Here is a 15,788-nt window from a genome sequence, read left to right on the forward strand (position 1 = left end):
CCACCTGGCACGTGCTCTGCCAGGCCCTCTGCCCTCCATGTCACAAGCTCTCCTTTACCTTCTGTGCTCCAGCGGCAGGGCCATCGTCTCGCTGCTCCCCCTGCCTTGAATGTTGCACCCCCATGGATCCATTCACCCTCCTTCTCTCCTTCACCATCACTTCCTGAGCTCCATAACTAGGTCGGATCTCCCAATTGCGGGCTCATACAGCCCCTGGTACCTTCCCTTCGTTGTATATCTTTCAGATATTACGTTACACCTATTTATGTGAGTATTTTATTTTGTGTCTATTCCCGTAGGGAGGGAAGTGCATCTGTCTTTGCCCACTTTATATACTCAACACCTAGAATAATTCCCGACCCATAATTACTACCAATAAATATGCATTGAATAAATGATCAAATCTTCCTACAACATAGGTGTTCTACCCATTTTATAGATGATGAAACTGGCACTCAGCAAGTGTAAGAAACTTGCCCCAGGTCCCATGCCAGGTGAGAGAGTAGAGCTGAAATATCCCCTGAGCTGACTCAGTTCAAAGCCACTGCCACTGGTGGGAAAGCAAGGAGGGTCCCACACCCCCAGGATGCGCATCAAAGCAACATGCACGGGCCCTTTCCTAGGCAGTGTCTTTTGAGGACTCCCCATATCTGATGACCTCCACCCTCCTTCCTTCGCCCCACGAGGCTCTCATCTTCTACCCAGAACCTTCCAGGCCTACGGGGCCTTCTCCACCCTTTCTCTTGGACTGCCATCTGGCGAGGTTGCCAGGAGTCCACGTATTTGACACTGACATGCCCTTATCTCCAGGGCCATGCCCCAGTTTTCCACGCTGGACCCTCCTGTCCCCATTTTCTAGAGGAACCATTTCCAGTGTTGCTGGCTCTTCCGTATTCATTCGTTCATTCCTTCATTCAGTCATTCAGTGAACTCTTGGTATCAAGCAGCCATTGTACCCCTTACGCTGCACCTCAAGCAGCTCAGTCTTCTACAGCAGGGGTAACACCCTCAGGATGGGACTCCAACCGCCGCAACCCCAGCCTAAAGTGACTTCTTTCCAGACAGTTTCTTTTCCGAGGCGAGCCATCTGCTTGGTCTTTGTGCGGTTGACTGTGATCAGGGAAAGAGCACCTGAGGAGAAACTGTCCTTTTCCTAATTGTCAACTTTAAGACGCGTGCTTCCTGGCCTGTTGAATATCATACCCGCTCCACACACGGGTGCTCACCGCCTACAACAGGCGGGTGGTGCCTCGGCCCCAGGGCCCCACAGGTGTCAGCTGTTGAGGAAAACATCCCCGGATGAATCCTTGGTGCATCCCAGAAGCAAAACCCGGGGAGGAGAAATAAAGTTCAGTGGACTTAAGAGAGACTTTTTTCTCTTGGGGGTTAAGATAGTCCTAATGTGAGCAGAGACCCAGATGCTTTGGAAAGCAGTGGGAGGAAGGAGGGGCAGGGGGAGCAACTGGAGAATGGGAAGGGACCGGCAGAATCGTCCTGTTGCGTCACGTTCCCAGTGCCTGTAAGGTGCCTAGGACATAGTGGGAATGTCCCACATTCCATCGTGTGTGCTGAGTGCATTTCACAGCATGCGTCTCCTGAGATTTTGTGTTCCAAGGTGATGTTCATCAGGGGCTCACTAAACCTTCTGCTAATTCAGTACTGAACCCAAGCACTACCCGACTCTTGATCCAACATCTTCTTTGTTTCTAACAGGGAAACAAAATAAATGAGGCCAAAAAATGTGGGAAACTGCCTCTTGCGTCCCTAGCACTAGCATGTGAAATTCTCTGAGGCAGAGGTTCTGGGACTTCGCCCGCAGCATCACGAGGAGAGTCTGTTGGGACACAGGCTGACTGCCGGCCCGCTCCAGACAGTCCGACTCAGTGGGTCTGGGTGGGGCCTGAGAATCTGCATTTCTAACAAGTTCCTAGTGTCTTAGTCAGCTCAGGCTGCTGTAACAAAACACCACAGACTGGCTGGTTTAAACAGCAGATGTTTATTTTCTCACGGCCCTGGAGGCTGGGTGGTCCAAGCTCAAGGTGCTGGCTGATGCCGTTCCTGGTGAGGGCCCTCTTCCTGGCTGTCAGATGGCCGGCTTCTCACTGTGTGCTCACATGGCAGAGGGAGAACTCTAGTCTCTTTTCCTCCTCTTGTAAGAACTAATCTCCCACCCCTGTGACCTCAGCTAAACCTGATCACCTCACAAAGGCCCCGTCTCCCTACCCTCACAATGGGGGCTCGGGCTTCAACATAGGAATTTGGGGGACACAAATGTTCAGCCCATCACACTAGGGGATGCTGATGCTGCTGGTCCAGGGACCACACCTGGAGAACCCCTGCTCGAAGCAGTCTTGCTAGAAGAAATCTGTTTAAGCGTGTTAAATGAGGTTTTACCAAACACTTTTGACCCTGGATGCCTCTGTTCACAGCAGCTCTTTCAGAACACTGTTTTAAAACAAAAGCCCAGTTGGGAAGGAAGCTGGAAGGGTCAGAGGAGAACACACTTTCCCGAGTGACAGCTGGGGAGGGGCCTCATCTCCCCTGGCTGGTCCCATTCCTCCTCCTCGCTCCTGCAGGAGACAGAGCAGTGGAATGCACAATCCCACTTCATTGTGAGCAGACTTTCTGCCCTGACCTCTTGCTGCCACGTCAGCCCCGCCAACCCTGCCTCCACCTCCGTGGGGCCTCTCAGAATTTGCCGACCAGCCCTAGGCTGGCCAAGAGAAGCTTCGACTTGGATGAGAGACTAATTGAAGTGCACTTTTTAGTACATGGAAATGAGGGCGTTAGTAAGACCTGGAAGTTAAGGCATCTTCCCAGGGTGTCGTCTGGGGATGGGGAAGGCAGATCTGATTGACACTGTTTAAACGCAGTGATGGGAAAGAATAAACCAGCTGGTCCAGTAGGCTGATTACATAGGCAGAACTCATAGCAGGGGGCCAGGTGTGTCGTCTGTGCATAATACAGGTGTGCTTTCTCTCCCCACGGTGACTTTAAATCCTGGGTGCCAGCAAGTCTCAATTTACATGTTGCAAGCTCAAATTGCAAGGACAGTTTTTCAGTTTTTCAGGATTGTTTCGGGGATTTGCCCAAATGTTGCTCAGCTGAATTGCAAATGGGGTGGTCTCTTTGACACAGGCTACCTTCCATGTTCCCTGACCCCTGTGCTCCACCGCCCTGAGTCAGCAATTGCTTTTCGACAGAAGGCCCAGCGGGTGCTTTCCGAGCTGTCACGATCACCTTCCCCTGAAAACACATTGTACGTCTCCCTGCCTGTCCCGAAGTGCAGGTGCGCTCCGGGAAGATCTTAAATAGCTTTGCAAATAAGAGTGGCATCTTTGCTTTGGCATGAGGTTGATCTTGGCACCAACCAAAACCTCGTCTTTCTAATGCTCCAAACAGTGGCCTGAGGCCAAATGGCTTTGCAAGTCCACAGCAAGAACCGATTTGCATGGTGTCAACCCTCCTGGTTCAAAAGCTCTCCATTTCAGAAGACGAGGTTCAGTTTTGACCTACCCTTCGATATGTCCTGTGGAGCAGGTGCTCATGCAGCCCTATGTGTCCGCTGTCCTCTGAATTTAACACTTGATGAGGCTGTTGAAGTAAAGAATGGCTTTCTGGAAGGCAAGCCACTAAAGTAATACACTTTAGCATGGTGGAGAAACCAGCCCACTGCTCTCCGGCAGCCTCTCCTCTGGCCACGCGCATCTGTCAGGTGCATTTGTTTGTTGGAATTTATCCGTCCATCACCATAGCATCCATATCTCTTAACTGATTCATCAAAGTTTTCACTTCGCTGTAATCTCCTCTATCTTCCAATTCACTAATGCTGTGATCAGCTTTCTGGTCTGTGTTTAACCTGTTGATTTGCTTCTGTTTCAACACTATGTCTTGTATTTCTGGGATTTTATTTAGTTCATTTTCAGACCCGCCTCCCCTGAGTCCCTTTCCCAATGCTCCATTTTCTGTGTTTCCTGGAATGTAAGTTGGATCATTTTTCTCACACAAGCAAAGGCTCGCTTCCCCTTGTCTTGCAGGTTTTCACTCTGAGCTCATCTCCTGCTCATGGCCTAGGTTGTGGGCACCTCACTATGGAGAGGCTTTGAGTCTGTCTTTGCTCGGGGCCCTGAAGTCTTCAAAGATGCCTATTTAAGTTAGTTTCTGAGTTCCGGGTTACACACTGTGTGGGCTGTGTACATTTGGACCCAATGCACAAGCACAGAGCAGGTGCAGGGGTCTCACTTCTCGGAGGGCCCTTGTTCCAGAGTGGCTGGCTTCCTCCCTGCATTCCTAGGTCAGTGGCAGCGGTTTTCCCAGGACCCAGGCTTCAGACAGCCCTTTGCATCTGCAGGCTTTCTGCAGACATACATGCCAACTCGGGTTTCCTTTGCACAGAGGACCTGAGTTTCCCTTCCTTGTTCCTCCTGGGCCTTGGAACCATGGCTGATCGGGGCGGGGTGTGGGGAGTCACAGCCCCTCAGTGGCTGTGCAGTTTCAACTCTCAGTTGCAGCTTTGGGTTTTTTGGTTTTTATACTTTAGGAGTTCTCTTTCTGGCTCTCTGATTTTTGTTTTATTTTGTTACCATTGTTTTTATATTTTATCCAGCATCTCAATGCATTTAGAAAAGGAAAGGGGCTTCTGTATCTGCTCTGGCTGAAAATATGTGCTAAGCATTGTGTATGCTTTATTTTAGCTCAATTTGCACAACCACTCTATGATGTAAATACTATTATTACCCTCACTTTACAGATGAAGGAGCCAAGGATTAGGAAGTTTGGATTGTATTCCCAAAGTCTGGAATGTGATTCTGCAGAGATTCCTAAAGCAGGCATGACTCCCAACCCATAACCCACAGGCTCAGCATGCACGGACTCCTTCCTGCGCCTCCGTTACTGCTCCGCCCATCTCATTCTGTGGCTGCCTCCAGCCCACAGGCAGCCGGTCACTAACGCACTAACGGGCTGCTCTCTCTGTCACACCCGAAATCCCACCAGAGCTTTCTCACCATCCCCTGGTCCACGTGATCCTTCCCCTGTTCAAATGCTTTCCATCCTGCAAGAGCCTGTCCCAGACACACTTCCTCAGCCTTTCCCCTCCCTAGTGTGTACTTTAAGTTCTGAGTAGGATGAGGTAGAGAGGTGAGGATGGATGAGAGAAGCATCATCAGAACTTGGCTGTAAGTTAACTGCAGGGAGGGAAAGAGCAGGGGTTCGAAGCCCCCCCCCCCCCCCCCCCCCCCGTTTTCTGGCGTGGATGAACCAGAAGAGGGAGCGTTTGCTGAGGCAGTGAGCGCAGGAGAGGGAAGAGGGAAGGCTGGGGCTCAGGGGATGGTGAGCTCAATTTTGGACACGATGAGCGTGAAGGGCATGTAGCACATGAAGTCGGGCCATTTGGGGACAATCGGACATGTAAGTCCATCACTCCAGAGATAAGTGTCTGCTCAAGATCCTGATTTGTCAGTGACTATTGAAGCTAAGCCACTGGTTGTGTGTGAAATGGAAAGACACACAGGGTGTGTGTGACACACAGTGGGCTGTGTGTTACATCTAACTCCCAATACAAACTCCTTGAGATTAGAAACCATGCCTTTTCTTTCTTTTTCTTTTCTAAAGATGCCTAAGAGAGCACTAGCCCTCCTACGTTATAGCTCTGGAGCGAGGATTAAATGGTATAAGGAATAGGAAAAGCTGCCTTAAAATTGAAAAGCATGTTCCAAGATTAATTGTTGTTATGACTACCATCCTCCTCCTCCCACTCAAAACCCCCAGACCTCCTGTTGCCTACAGAATAGAAGCAGTCCACGTCCTCGGGCCTCAGTTCCGAATCCATCCTTGCATCTCTACTCCCACTCCTCACCTTCCCAAACCAACCCCACCCCCCCAAGCTCTGTGTCTTTGCTCCTTCCCTCCTCTCAGTGCAGTCAGACCCCCGCTCCCTCACAGGGTTAACCTGGCACCCTGCACAAACCTGTGGGGCGCGAGTCACATCTGTTATAAGCCTTTTTGTCAATTCTGTGGCTGGACTGGAAGCTCCATAAAGGCAGGTGCTCTCTTTTTTTGACAAAGCAGGATGCGCTTGCAGTAAATGTCTGCAGGAATGAATGAATGAGTGAATCTCCACATGCCTCAAACCTGCATCTTTTTTGGCAATAGAAAAAACAAAGGAAGGGGCTGACCCCATGGCGAAGTGTTTAAGCTCGTGCGCTCCCCTTTGGCAGCCCAGGGCTTCGCCCATTCGGATCCTGGGCGCAGACCTAGCACTGCTCGTCAAGCCACGCTGAGGCGGCATCCCAGGTAGCAGAACCAGAAGGACCTGCAACTAGAATATACAACTATGTACTGGGGGGCTTTGGGGAGAAGAAGAAAGAAAGAAAGAAGGAAAGGAAGGGAGGGAGGGAGAAAGGAAGGAAAGAAGGAAGAAAGGAAAGGAAGGAAGAGGAAAAAAAAGAAAAGACAAAGGGATGAATAAAAGAATAAGAGGTTTCTGCTCCATTTGCCTGGAATTTTTCCTTGCCGTCTATTCCTAATGAAATCTTAACAGTCCTTTAATATCCATGCTAAATACTACCCTCTTCCCACCAGAAGTCATCTCTTCATCCCCTGGGGTCCCACAGTGCTTTGCCCGTGGTGCATGACACTGATCTCAATTCCCATTACATTCGAGTCTTTTGTGTACTTGTCGCGGCCCTCCCCCACGATTAGACTGAACATCTTGAAGGCAGAACACAGATCTGATAAGTGCTGCATCCTGCGCAGCCCTCAGCACGCGCCCCAGCAGGGAGTCGTTGATAGGCAAATGTATCTCATGTTCAATAGCTGCATTCAAAAATGATTTACTGGGGAAACCAACGTGGAATTTCTAGGGTGGCCTTTTCTAGGACATTTGGACCTACCCATCAACAGCCTGATCTCCTCCCCTCTCACAGGGGGCTTCCTGGGCCCCGACTCACCTTGGAGTACTAGTCTATTCCCAACTCAGACCTCCTTTGGTATTGTCCCTACTACCCTTCCTTGACATTTGTCCCTGGGTCTCTGGTGTCCGATTCACTCACCAGCTAACAGCAGCTGCAGCCGCCTACCTGGGGGACACACCTGCAGGTTTTCAGAGAGCAAAGTGCCTTTGGTCCAGCTGAGGCCTTGGGCATCATCTCAGGAGATGGCACTGGACTTGCATGGTGCCGGCTGCGTTCACTAGTGATTCATGAACAGTCGGGAATTCAAGTTCTTCTCTCCTCCCAGGAAAGGTCACTTTGCCTAATTTCCTTCTTTTGTGGTTGAGCTGTGCATTGACACATTTATTTGTGCTTCCTCCTGGCTTGATCATTTTTCAATTACACTCTGTCCCTGCAGTTCTAGCAGAGGGTTAATGCGGGTTCTTCGTGATCATAGATCCACATTTATGAAGCCCTAATTAGGCGCTTCCTCTAGCTACCTTCGTAGATGGCTTGGTGCGGGAAGTCTGCAGGCAAAGCCTTGTCTGAGCCAGCTGCCTGTTTGGATGCTCACGTAGGAGCTGGCTGGAGTGCTCCCAATCGTTCCTGCCTCCGAGTCTTAGCCCAGGCTGCTCCCCCATCCCGGAAGGTCCTCCCTTCTGACCTCGGAGAATGTAAATCTTGCTATCATTTGTGACTCATATTAAAGTGAGATAAAATATATCCCTTTCAAATTGCCAGGAATTTCTGTTTTTTAAATACTCAATGTGGTAAGGGTATAATGCACGAGTATTCTCATACTCTGCGGGCAGGAGTATAAATAGACACAACCTTTTGCAGAAAGAAAATTGACAATATGTGTCAAGAGCCTTCAAAATACCTCCAGCCTTTGGCTCAGTAATTCCGTTTCCAGGAATCTTTCCCAAGGATATAATCGGAGATGCGGATGAATATTTACGCACAAAGGAATTCATTAGAGCATCATTTATAATTGCTGATACATAATTAATACCTGATGATCCAGGAATATTTTAGTATAGTAGAGTACATCCTGATTATACAGCCATCTAAAGTAAAGTTGGTTAAGACATTTTAATGCTGATGTTAAGCAAAACCAGCAAACTTTCAAATTTTATATATGGTGTGATCCAAATAGACCTTGCCCAACTGTTGTTTCACAAGATGTTTATAAGAATGCTATAAATAGAAAGTTCTGTTTTTCAGCAAGGTTGGGAAGTTATTACAGGCATCAACTTTGAGGCTCGCTGGGAGCCTTGGATATGCTAATAACACGGAAAATCCAAGAAAGCGAGGCTTGCTGTACAGGGTCACGGTTTTCTGTGGGGCATCATGAGGACTGCTGTGCACTGGAGCTCACTTCGGAAAACGCCTAGGGGAAGACCGTAAGATGAGAGGGGTCGCCGCTGCTGTGCGTTATGGAATTGTTTTATTTCCTCCTTGGAATTTTATTGTGTTGTCCTACAAAAATGCTGTAAACATTATGAAAGAAAGCGAGCCAGAGGATCATCCTCTGCCCAGCTTGGGCAGGTGTGGAGTGCTGTAGAGTCAGTGGCACATGGGTTCAACACGGCAGCCTAGACAGGGGAGCCCCCCGTGCTGCCTGGTTAACTCTGATGTTCTGCCTCCATGTCACAGGGCACGGGGTGTAGTCAGGGTCACGGCACTGCCACCCACTAGCGTCCCATCCTGGGCCTGGCCAGAGGTTTCCCAATGTCTCAAAGAACATCCCCAGGATGTGAACCATACTCCAGGTCCTGCTGGCTGGCTATCCTTGATGGCAAACAATCAGTCCAGGGTGCATTGGGCTTCCCTGGATTGGATGCTTCCTCATTCAAATACTCCCCATGGTCCCCACTCTTCCATCACCCCTAGGCTCTCTCTCTAGGTCTTCCTTCATGTCCCTCCTATGCCCCTTAGTCGGCCCCACCCCAGTCCCAGGCCTAGCCCAGGAGCCCTGCACCCTGCCCAACGTCTGGTCTCAGGCATCGAGCAGAAGGGGAGTGTAAACAGGGTTAGGACCTCTAGTGACGTGTAACAGGTACTGAGCTGTACACTCAGTGGAGTGTAACAGGATTTTGGAGACATCTGCCTGGATCCCTCCTAACTACCTTCCCAGGACCCCTAAAAAATTCACCAGCCTTTATCAGGCTAATGGGCTTCAAAAGGAGAAATTTTCTGAAACATGAGATAGGACAATATAAAAAGAACATCAAGAAAAAAATCTATTTTCCAAAATGAAAGGGAAAAGATCATTTAGCATCCCTGTTGGTGTTATCTATTCATGAGAAACAGCACATTTAATCCAGAGTGGGATGTCGGGAGGGCTTTGATGCCCTCACATTGGGGCCATCTTCATGCAGAACTCATCTGTCTCTGCTGCCACAAATGGCAGGGGCAACATAGACTAGAGGACACAGATGAGAGACATTTCAGAGGTGGACTCCACAGGGTGCAGAGGCATTAGAGGGAGAGAGAGTGTGGGGGAGAGAGAGTCTAGTGTGACTCCCACGGCACTCGCTTAGGGGATCAGAGGGAGGGGAGCACCATTCTGCAACCTGGCCATCTTTTACGCTTCCTATCTCCCTTCCCAAGATGTGCCAGTCTTGGTTTCTATTTTGGATCCTGCTGTAGGAGTTCAGTCTCTTGGGGTCAGGAATTGTGACTCTATCCTAGCCCCCAATGTCTCTACCTATCCATTAAAGTTAGGTTTTGGTTCCCAGTCCTAAGACCAGGAGTCTTAGGTACAAAAGATGAGGGGACACAAATGTAAGAGTGTGCTCTGCATGGACTCCTGGCCAGGAGGACCACTCGCGGTCCTTCTCTGCCTCCCCAGGTACTCCCAGATAGGATGCAGCTGAGTCCCCTTGGGAAGACTGTCTCTCTCAGAATGTATTTTGCTTGAGTTGAAGGGGACATGAGATTACGACAGCTCCTCAGGGGGCAAGCCTTCAAATAGAGGCAGAGGAATTATCTATTCTTCTGCATCTCATCCTTCCTCCTCTTCCCCTGTTCATTGCCTTCTCTCTTACTCTTTTCTAACTCTAATTCTTTCCTCTTCTGTTTTCTTCTTTCTCTCTCCCTTCCTCCTCCCCTTCTGTATCTTCATTTTTATTTCTACCTTTCTGTCTAGCACCTTTCTTTTTATAACTCCACCTATCACAAAACTTAGAAAAACAATTTCAATTTAACTTTTTCCTCTACTGAAGAACTAAGAAAAATTTCATACAAAGCAAATTTAAGCTGACACCCCCACCTGTCCACCAAGAACTAGACAGCTGGTAGTTACATGCGCAAGATAATCTCCCCGTAGTCAACTATTTGCCTGATGATTGAATTCTCAGGTGTTCCTCTACCCTATGGCTTGCTCCATTATGTTTGTCATGAGCTTCTATAATCACAGTGCATATCAACCAGTATGTTTATTGAGTTCTTTGCAGTAAAAAATTGTTGACCCAAAAATGTCTTCTCACCCTTTCATAATTAGAGTGAAAGCTTGTTTGATGTTGTATTGCATATTCAATTGTAAGTATTGCTTCTCTTTCTTTTCATTAGATTTGTGACAAAGAGTGGCATTACTATGTCATCAATGTGGAGTTTCCTGTGGTTACTTTATACATGGATGGAGCAACGTATGAACCATACCTGGTGACCAACGATTGGCCCATTCATCCATCTCACATAGCCATGCAACTTACAGTCGGCGCTTGTTGGCAAGGTAACCCTAAGTCGAGCCTTTCCCCCTGGCCCATCTGTGTACTGTCCATAAAAGTACTGATAGAGAAAAGGGAAAATCAAGTAGTATGAGAATTAGCCAGGAAAATTTACTACCCCTTACTAATAAAAGAGGACTTAGAAAAATAAGGATTAATCCCCACACTAAACTTGTGGAATAATAAAGCTCTTAGCTTGAGACCAGATTTTGATTTTAGATGGCCATGAGCAGTTTATGGTTGCATCTGATTTGCTAATGCCTTGTATCATTCTAGAACCTTATCTGGTTTCAAACTGGGCCTGAATGTAGAATCTTGTATCAAAATTGTCAGTTGACTCTGTTGAGTGCTACGTTGAACAGGAGCCAAAGATCTCCCTTTCTCTCCATACAAGATGTCCAAGCCCCTGACCCTCGGTTCAGGGAACTCAGAAATATGCAGGGCAGTGGGAGTGGACTGTCCACAGGGGTGAGGCCACGGGAGGCCACTCTGAAGTTCGGCTCAGCTCTGAGCCCCTTCCTGCTCACTGAGGACAGAGGCCCCTTGTTGCCTTCCCCCTCCAAGGTCTCTGCTCCCTCCTCACTTCCTTAGCTGCTGCCTCTCCTCCAGTCCCCAAACCCAGGCTCCTCTCTTTTTTGGAAGCAGGAAATCCAGCTCTCCAAGCATGCATGCAGCCTTTCTGTCTCTCACACAGAACTGCTGGAGTCTGTTTTTGCTCCCTTAAAGGCTGGAGTCTTTGAGGTGCCAGTGAAAGAGCAGAGGGGAAGAAAAATGCTCCCCAAATAAGCAGACTTGTACTTTGAGATGACCCAACATTATGTTGAAAGTTACTAATATTTGTGACTTTGACCATTCACCATGGGGGCGGTGGGGAGAGGTGGGCTAGGGTATAAGAATATGCCTTCAGAGGACCAGCTGACCAAAGAGTGAACTAGGAGTGACATAGGCCCCTCCAGGTTAGGACAAAGAGTGGGTTCTGGGCAGCTCCATGCAAAAGAAGATGGAAAGAAGTGCACATAGTGCAGCTCTGGGAGCACTAGGGATAAAAAACCCAGGAAGGAAATAAAGCATGAATGAGGCAAGGGAAGGGGATGTATTTTTGAGCTGAGGTCACCTACCTGGCATCTGACATATGTCATATGAGAGTAAAAAGTTCATTAAATATTTCAATAGAACTCGATGAGACCTTCACCAGTATTGCAGAAATCCCCAGGATGTCAGGAAAGGGAGCCTGTGTCATGTGGCAAGAGCCCATGAAACTAATTAGTATAGCAAGGCACTGATTCAGAGGTTGCACAGGAATAGTCACTGGACACAGCTGTGCTAGAGTCGTGGCTCTCTCATGTGGCTCAGTGCCCCAGCCGGACACCACAGCCAGTCTGTGGATATTTTGGAACATAACCTGGATGCTGCGCATAAGATAGGAGGGCCCTAGTCATGTTCTGACCATGAACCTTCCTGTGACTCTTCCCAAGAGGCCCTCAGAGGCCACATCTGGATCCCGGTCACCCCAACCCACAATGGAAACCTGCCCCCAACTCTACAAGGCCACTGCTGCCCAGTTACATGCCCACTGGGTAGGGAAACAGTCCCACAAAAGTAAAAAGTGACTTTTAAAAGAATTAAGATGATCTCTTTGAATCAGTTAGAATAGGCTAGGTTGTGCTGCAGTGACAGGCAAACCCCAATTCTCACTTAAAATAATTCCCACTTCCTATTTACTGCAAATCAATGGGAGCTCTTCTCTGCTTTTTCCTCAGTCTGGGACCCAGGCAGACAGAGCAACCACATTGCTGGGTACTGAGGAAGAAGAAAAGAAAGCATGACGAATGGTGCACATGCTTAAAGCTCCTACCTACGAGTGACACCAATCATCTATACCCACATTTATTCATATGGCCACACCTAACTCCCAGAGCAGGGAAGTGAAATCTATAATGTGTCTGGGGAAAAACTGGAAATATTTTATGAACAATATTGATGAACACCACAGTGTCTCCACTTAGTCAACAGACATTTGTTTGGCTGTACTTCCCACTTGAAAAATATACCTGCCCTTCCCTAAATGAGACCACCCACCTGTTACCGCCTCCAAGCTCAATATCCAGGCTCTCTGAGTGATTCCTGGTGATGTCTTCATCAGGATGAGATGCACAGGAGGCTCTATATCAGGCCCAGATGTGGCTCCACTTGATCTGGAGACTTCTGCACTAATAGGAAAAATTATTTGCTACCACCACAACCATCATCTCCTATATACACACACACACACACATACACACATACTATGCAACAGTGGAATGAGACAGAATAACCAAAAAACACTTCCACTGAGAAAGAGGAAAAATTTGAGAAATACAGCAGTCTTTGGTCCATAGCAATTTTGAAATCCCTCTGGCCTGATGCTGTAAGGCCCCTCTCCTAGGGTGGCGGGTGTCTTTGTGGACCTTGACTCCATTCTCTAGGAGGTGTTTCTTTATCCAGTGTCCTCCTAGCCACATCTGAAGAGGGCATTGTCAGTCCATAAATAATAGCTCTAATACTATATCTGACTAGTATTTATTTGAAAGCTATTCTACAAAAATGCTTTTCAAACATTAAACTAAAGTATACATTTATTTTCAAAGATGTAAGAGAAAGAATGACCACTAGGATGTTCACTGAGTATTTCTGTCCTCTCCCCAGATAGGTGCTAGAACCGTGCTTTGTTGGAGTTAGGTGGGGTCATGTGACTTGCTTTAGCCAATTAAATGTGAGTGGAAGTGCTTTAGATCATTTCCTGCTGGAAACATTTAGAGGCAGTGTTGCAAGGAAGCCCCTTGCGTACATGAGGTGTTTACAGTCCGGTGAGAAAGTATTACTGGTCCTGACTTGTAGATGAGGGAAGCCAAGGCTCTGAGAGCTGAAGTAGCTAACCCAAAGTCACCTGGCCAAATCTGCCCGACCCCAAGTCATCAAAGCCTGTTCTCTTTTCACTGTGGCTCATTGCCCCTGCTGTTAATCATTTTGTTGAGTAATTATGTGTTTGGGAAAAACCAGAGTTGATGTATATTGATACAAATGCTATAAACCCTTTCCCTTCTGAGCCATCTGAACACTCTGGAATCAAAACCCACAGGAACTCTGCGTGTCCTTTGCTAATCTCCTGCTGTATACCCCCTGAAGTGACCCTTCACAGAACAGGGAAAAAGCATTTAGGCTTTTGGAGTTTGAGTCAGATCCCAGCCCTGCCACTTACTGACTGTGTGGACCCGGCAGAATCCCTAACTTTCCTGAGCTCCTTCTTGCTTATCCACAAAACTAGAGTAATATTTACCTCACAGGATTGTCATGAGGATTAGGTGCTGGGCACGTGGAGTGTGCTTGGCGTGTTTCAGTTCAATGAATGTGTAAGTTTGAAAACATCTGCTGGTCCCCTCCCCCACCCCCTTCTCTGCCCCTTACACCTAAATCCAACATGGGAGACAGTCTGCAAGACCTTTCAGAAGATAGCTCTATCCTCATTGCTTATTCTTTATGGGGTCAGTATGTGTGTGTGGCCTTATTACCAAATGACAAATATTATGAACTCAGATGCCAGAGTCTGGATTTGGGTCAGCTGTTGAGCAGAGTGCTAAGAAATGCCACTTGCCCAAAGCTGACGACCTTGGTCCCCTCTGGCTTCTGTGATTCCAGCTTCCCCATGGTTCCTTGCGTGCCCTGACTCCTCTCCGCTTCCCCAAGACTAACCCTCACACACAGACCTTGTCCAACCAGGTCCATCTATAAGTTAGAAAGAAGGTCCGTGAAGCTGGAGAATAGTGGGTCAGAAGACAAGTAATGGAAGATGGGGCTTGTGATGTAGGCAGAAATCCAATCAGGCAGCTTTCAGAGCCGTGGAGAAGATTTGGGTATCTTCCCCGAGAGGAATGACAGTTCATTGGTGAATTTTCAGCATAAGGGAAAATCCTTAAAAATCTTTAAAATCAGGCTTTATGGGGTGAGTAAGAGTTCAGTAGGAAGATAAGGAAGGCGACAGCAGACACTATGGCAGGGAAGCCTGACGCAGGCGTGCACAGGGCTCCCTTCCCCTGGAACATACATGGACCAGAATGAGTGGAGAAGAGGTTGGGAAAAGGGGTTGAGACCAGACCATAGGACACCGTACCACCTTGCTAAGGACCTTGGATCCCCATGGATGCTTGCTCCTTGTTGGAGCCTTGCTTTTGCCTTGTAAGGACACATCAAAAGATCTTTCAATAGGACATGGTGCTACAAAATTAACTGCCTACGATGCAGCCCTTCTCAGTGTGTTTCTAAGCCTGCCAGAGTCTCCTTGTATACACGTTAGAAGCCCTCTGTGTGGAACTTGGACTGCCTTTGGGCCTGCAATTGTGGAGAGTTCTTCAGGTGTCTTGAGGTTGGCAAGGAAACTGGTTCCCACCGTTTGTGAAATGTCCAGTTGAGGTTTAACAGTGGGAACAGAAAATAACCTGATAGCGGCTGGCTGGCGGCTGCTCCTGGGAACTGGCTCCATCACCGTCGCCGGGCAGTGCTCTGCAGCCCCAATTAGCCTACTGTGGCCTGTTAGTGAAGCTGAAAGCCAAAGTAATCAGTGGAACTTCATTTTCGTTGGTACTTTTTCCAGTAATTAAGCAACAAAAAAATTGAGACTTCATTTACACTTAAGAAATGTTGCCAGTAGGGCCTAGAGCATGTGGCGTATCTTAATTATAGAGAAAGGCTTTTGCAGTCAGGATGGACCTCGCGTCACAAAGGAGTCCTCCTTTCTGTGTGGCCAGTGCATGCCATCTTGCGATCGCTTCCGTGCTCGGTGTCACAGAGTTCGCAGAACAGAGTCAGACCCTCCCCCATGGCCGAGCTCAGTCTCTGCTGACTCAGCAGCGGCTGCCTTTAGACAAATATCAGGTTCCTTGTCTCCCTCTGGGTCACACCATGGAAGAAAATCCTTTAAAAGCCTAATTAATTTGTCCTTTTCCTTAGATTTTCTGCTCATCCTATTTCTCCCAACAAAATTTCAAGTTCTATTCATAAGTACTAAGCGTTATATACTCACACCTACTCCTCCCCTGGAACTCTAAACTGGGCCCCCCCCCCCCCCCCCCCCCCCCCCCCCCCCCCCCCC

The 15,788-nt window shown here is 48.2% G+C and overlaps 1 protein-coding gene across 1 annotated transcript in view; it reads left to right on the forward strand.

Annotated features, from left to right (window-relative positions):
• The window catches only part of CLSTN2 (calsyntenin 2), a 553,438-nt gene that overhangs the window by 510,695 nt on the left and 26,955 nt on the right, over positions 1–15,788 (forward strand). The window contains exon 9 of the mRNA XM_046671513.1: positions 10,506–10,668. Within this exon, the coding sequence (XP_046527469.1) occupies positions 10,506–10,668 (163 nt within the window). The remainder of the gene's footprint in view (positions 1–10,505; positions 10,669–15,788) is intronic.

The sequence above is a fragment of the Equus quagga genome, chromosome 1 (assembly GCF_021613505.1).
Source record: "Equus quagga isolate Etosha38 chromosome 1, UCLA_HA_Equagga_1.0, whole genome shotgun sequence".
NCBI classification, from domain to species: domain Eukaryota; kingdom Metazoa; phylum Chordata; class Mammalia; order Perissodactyla; family Equidae; genus Equus; species Equus quagga.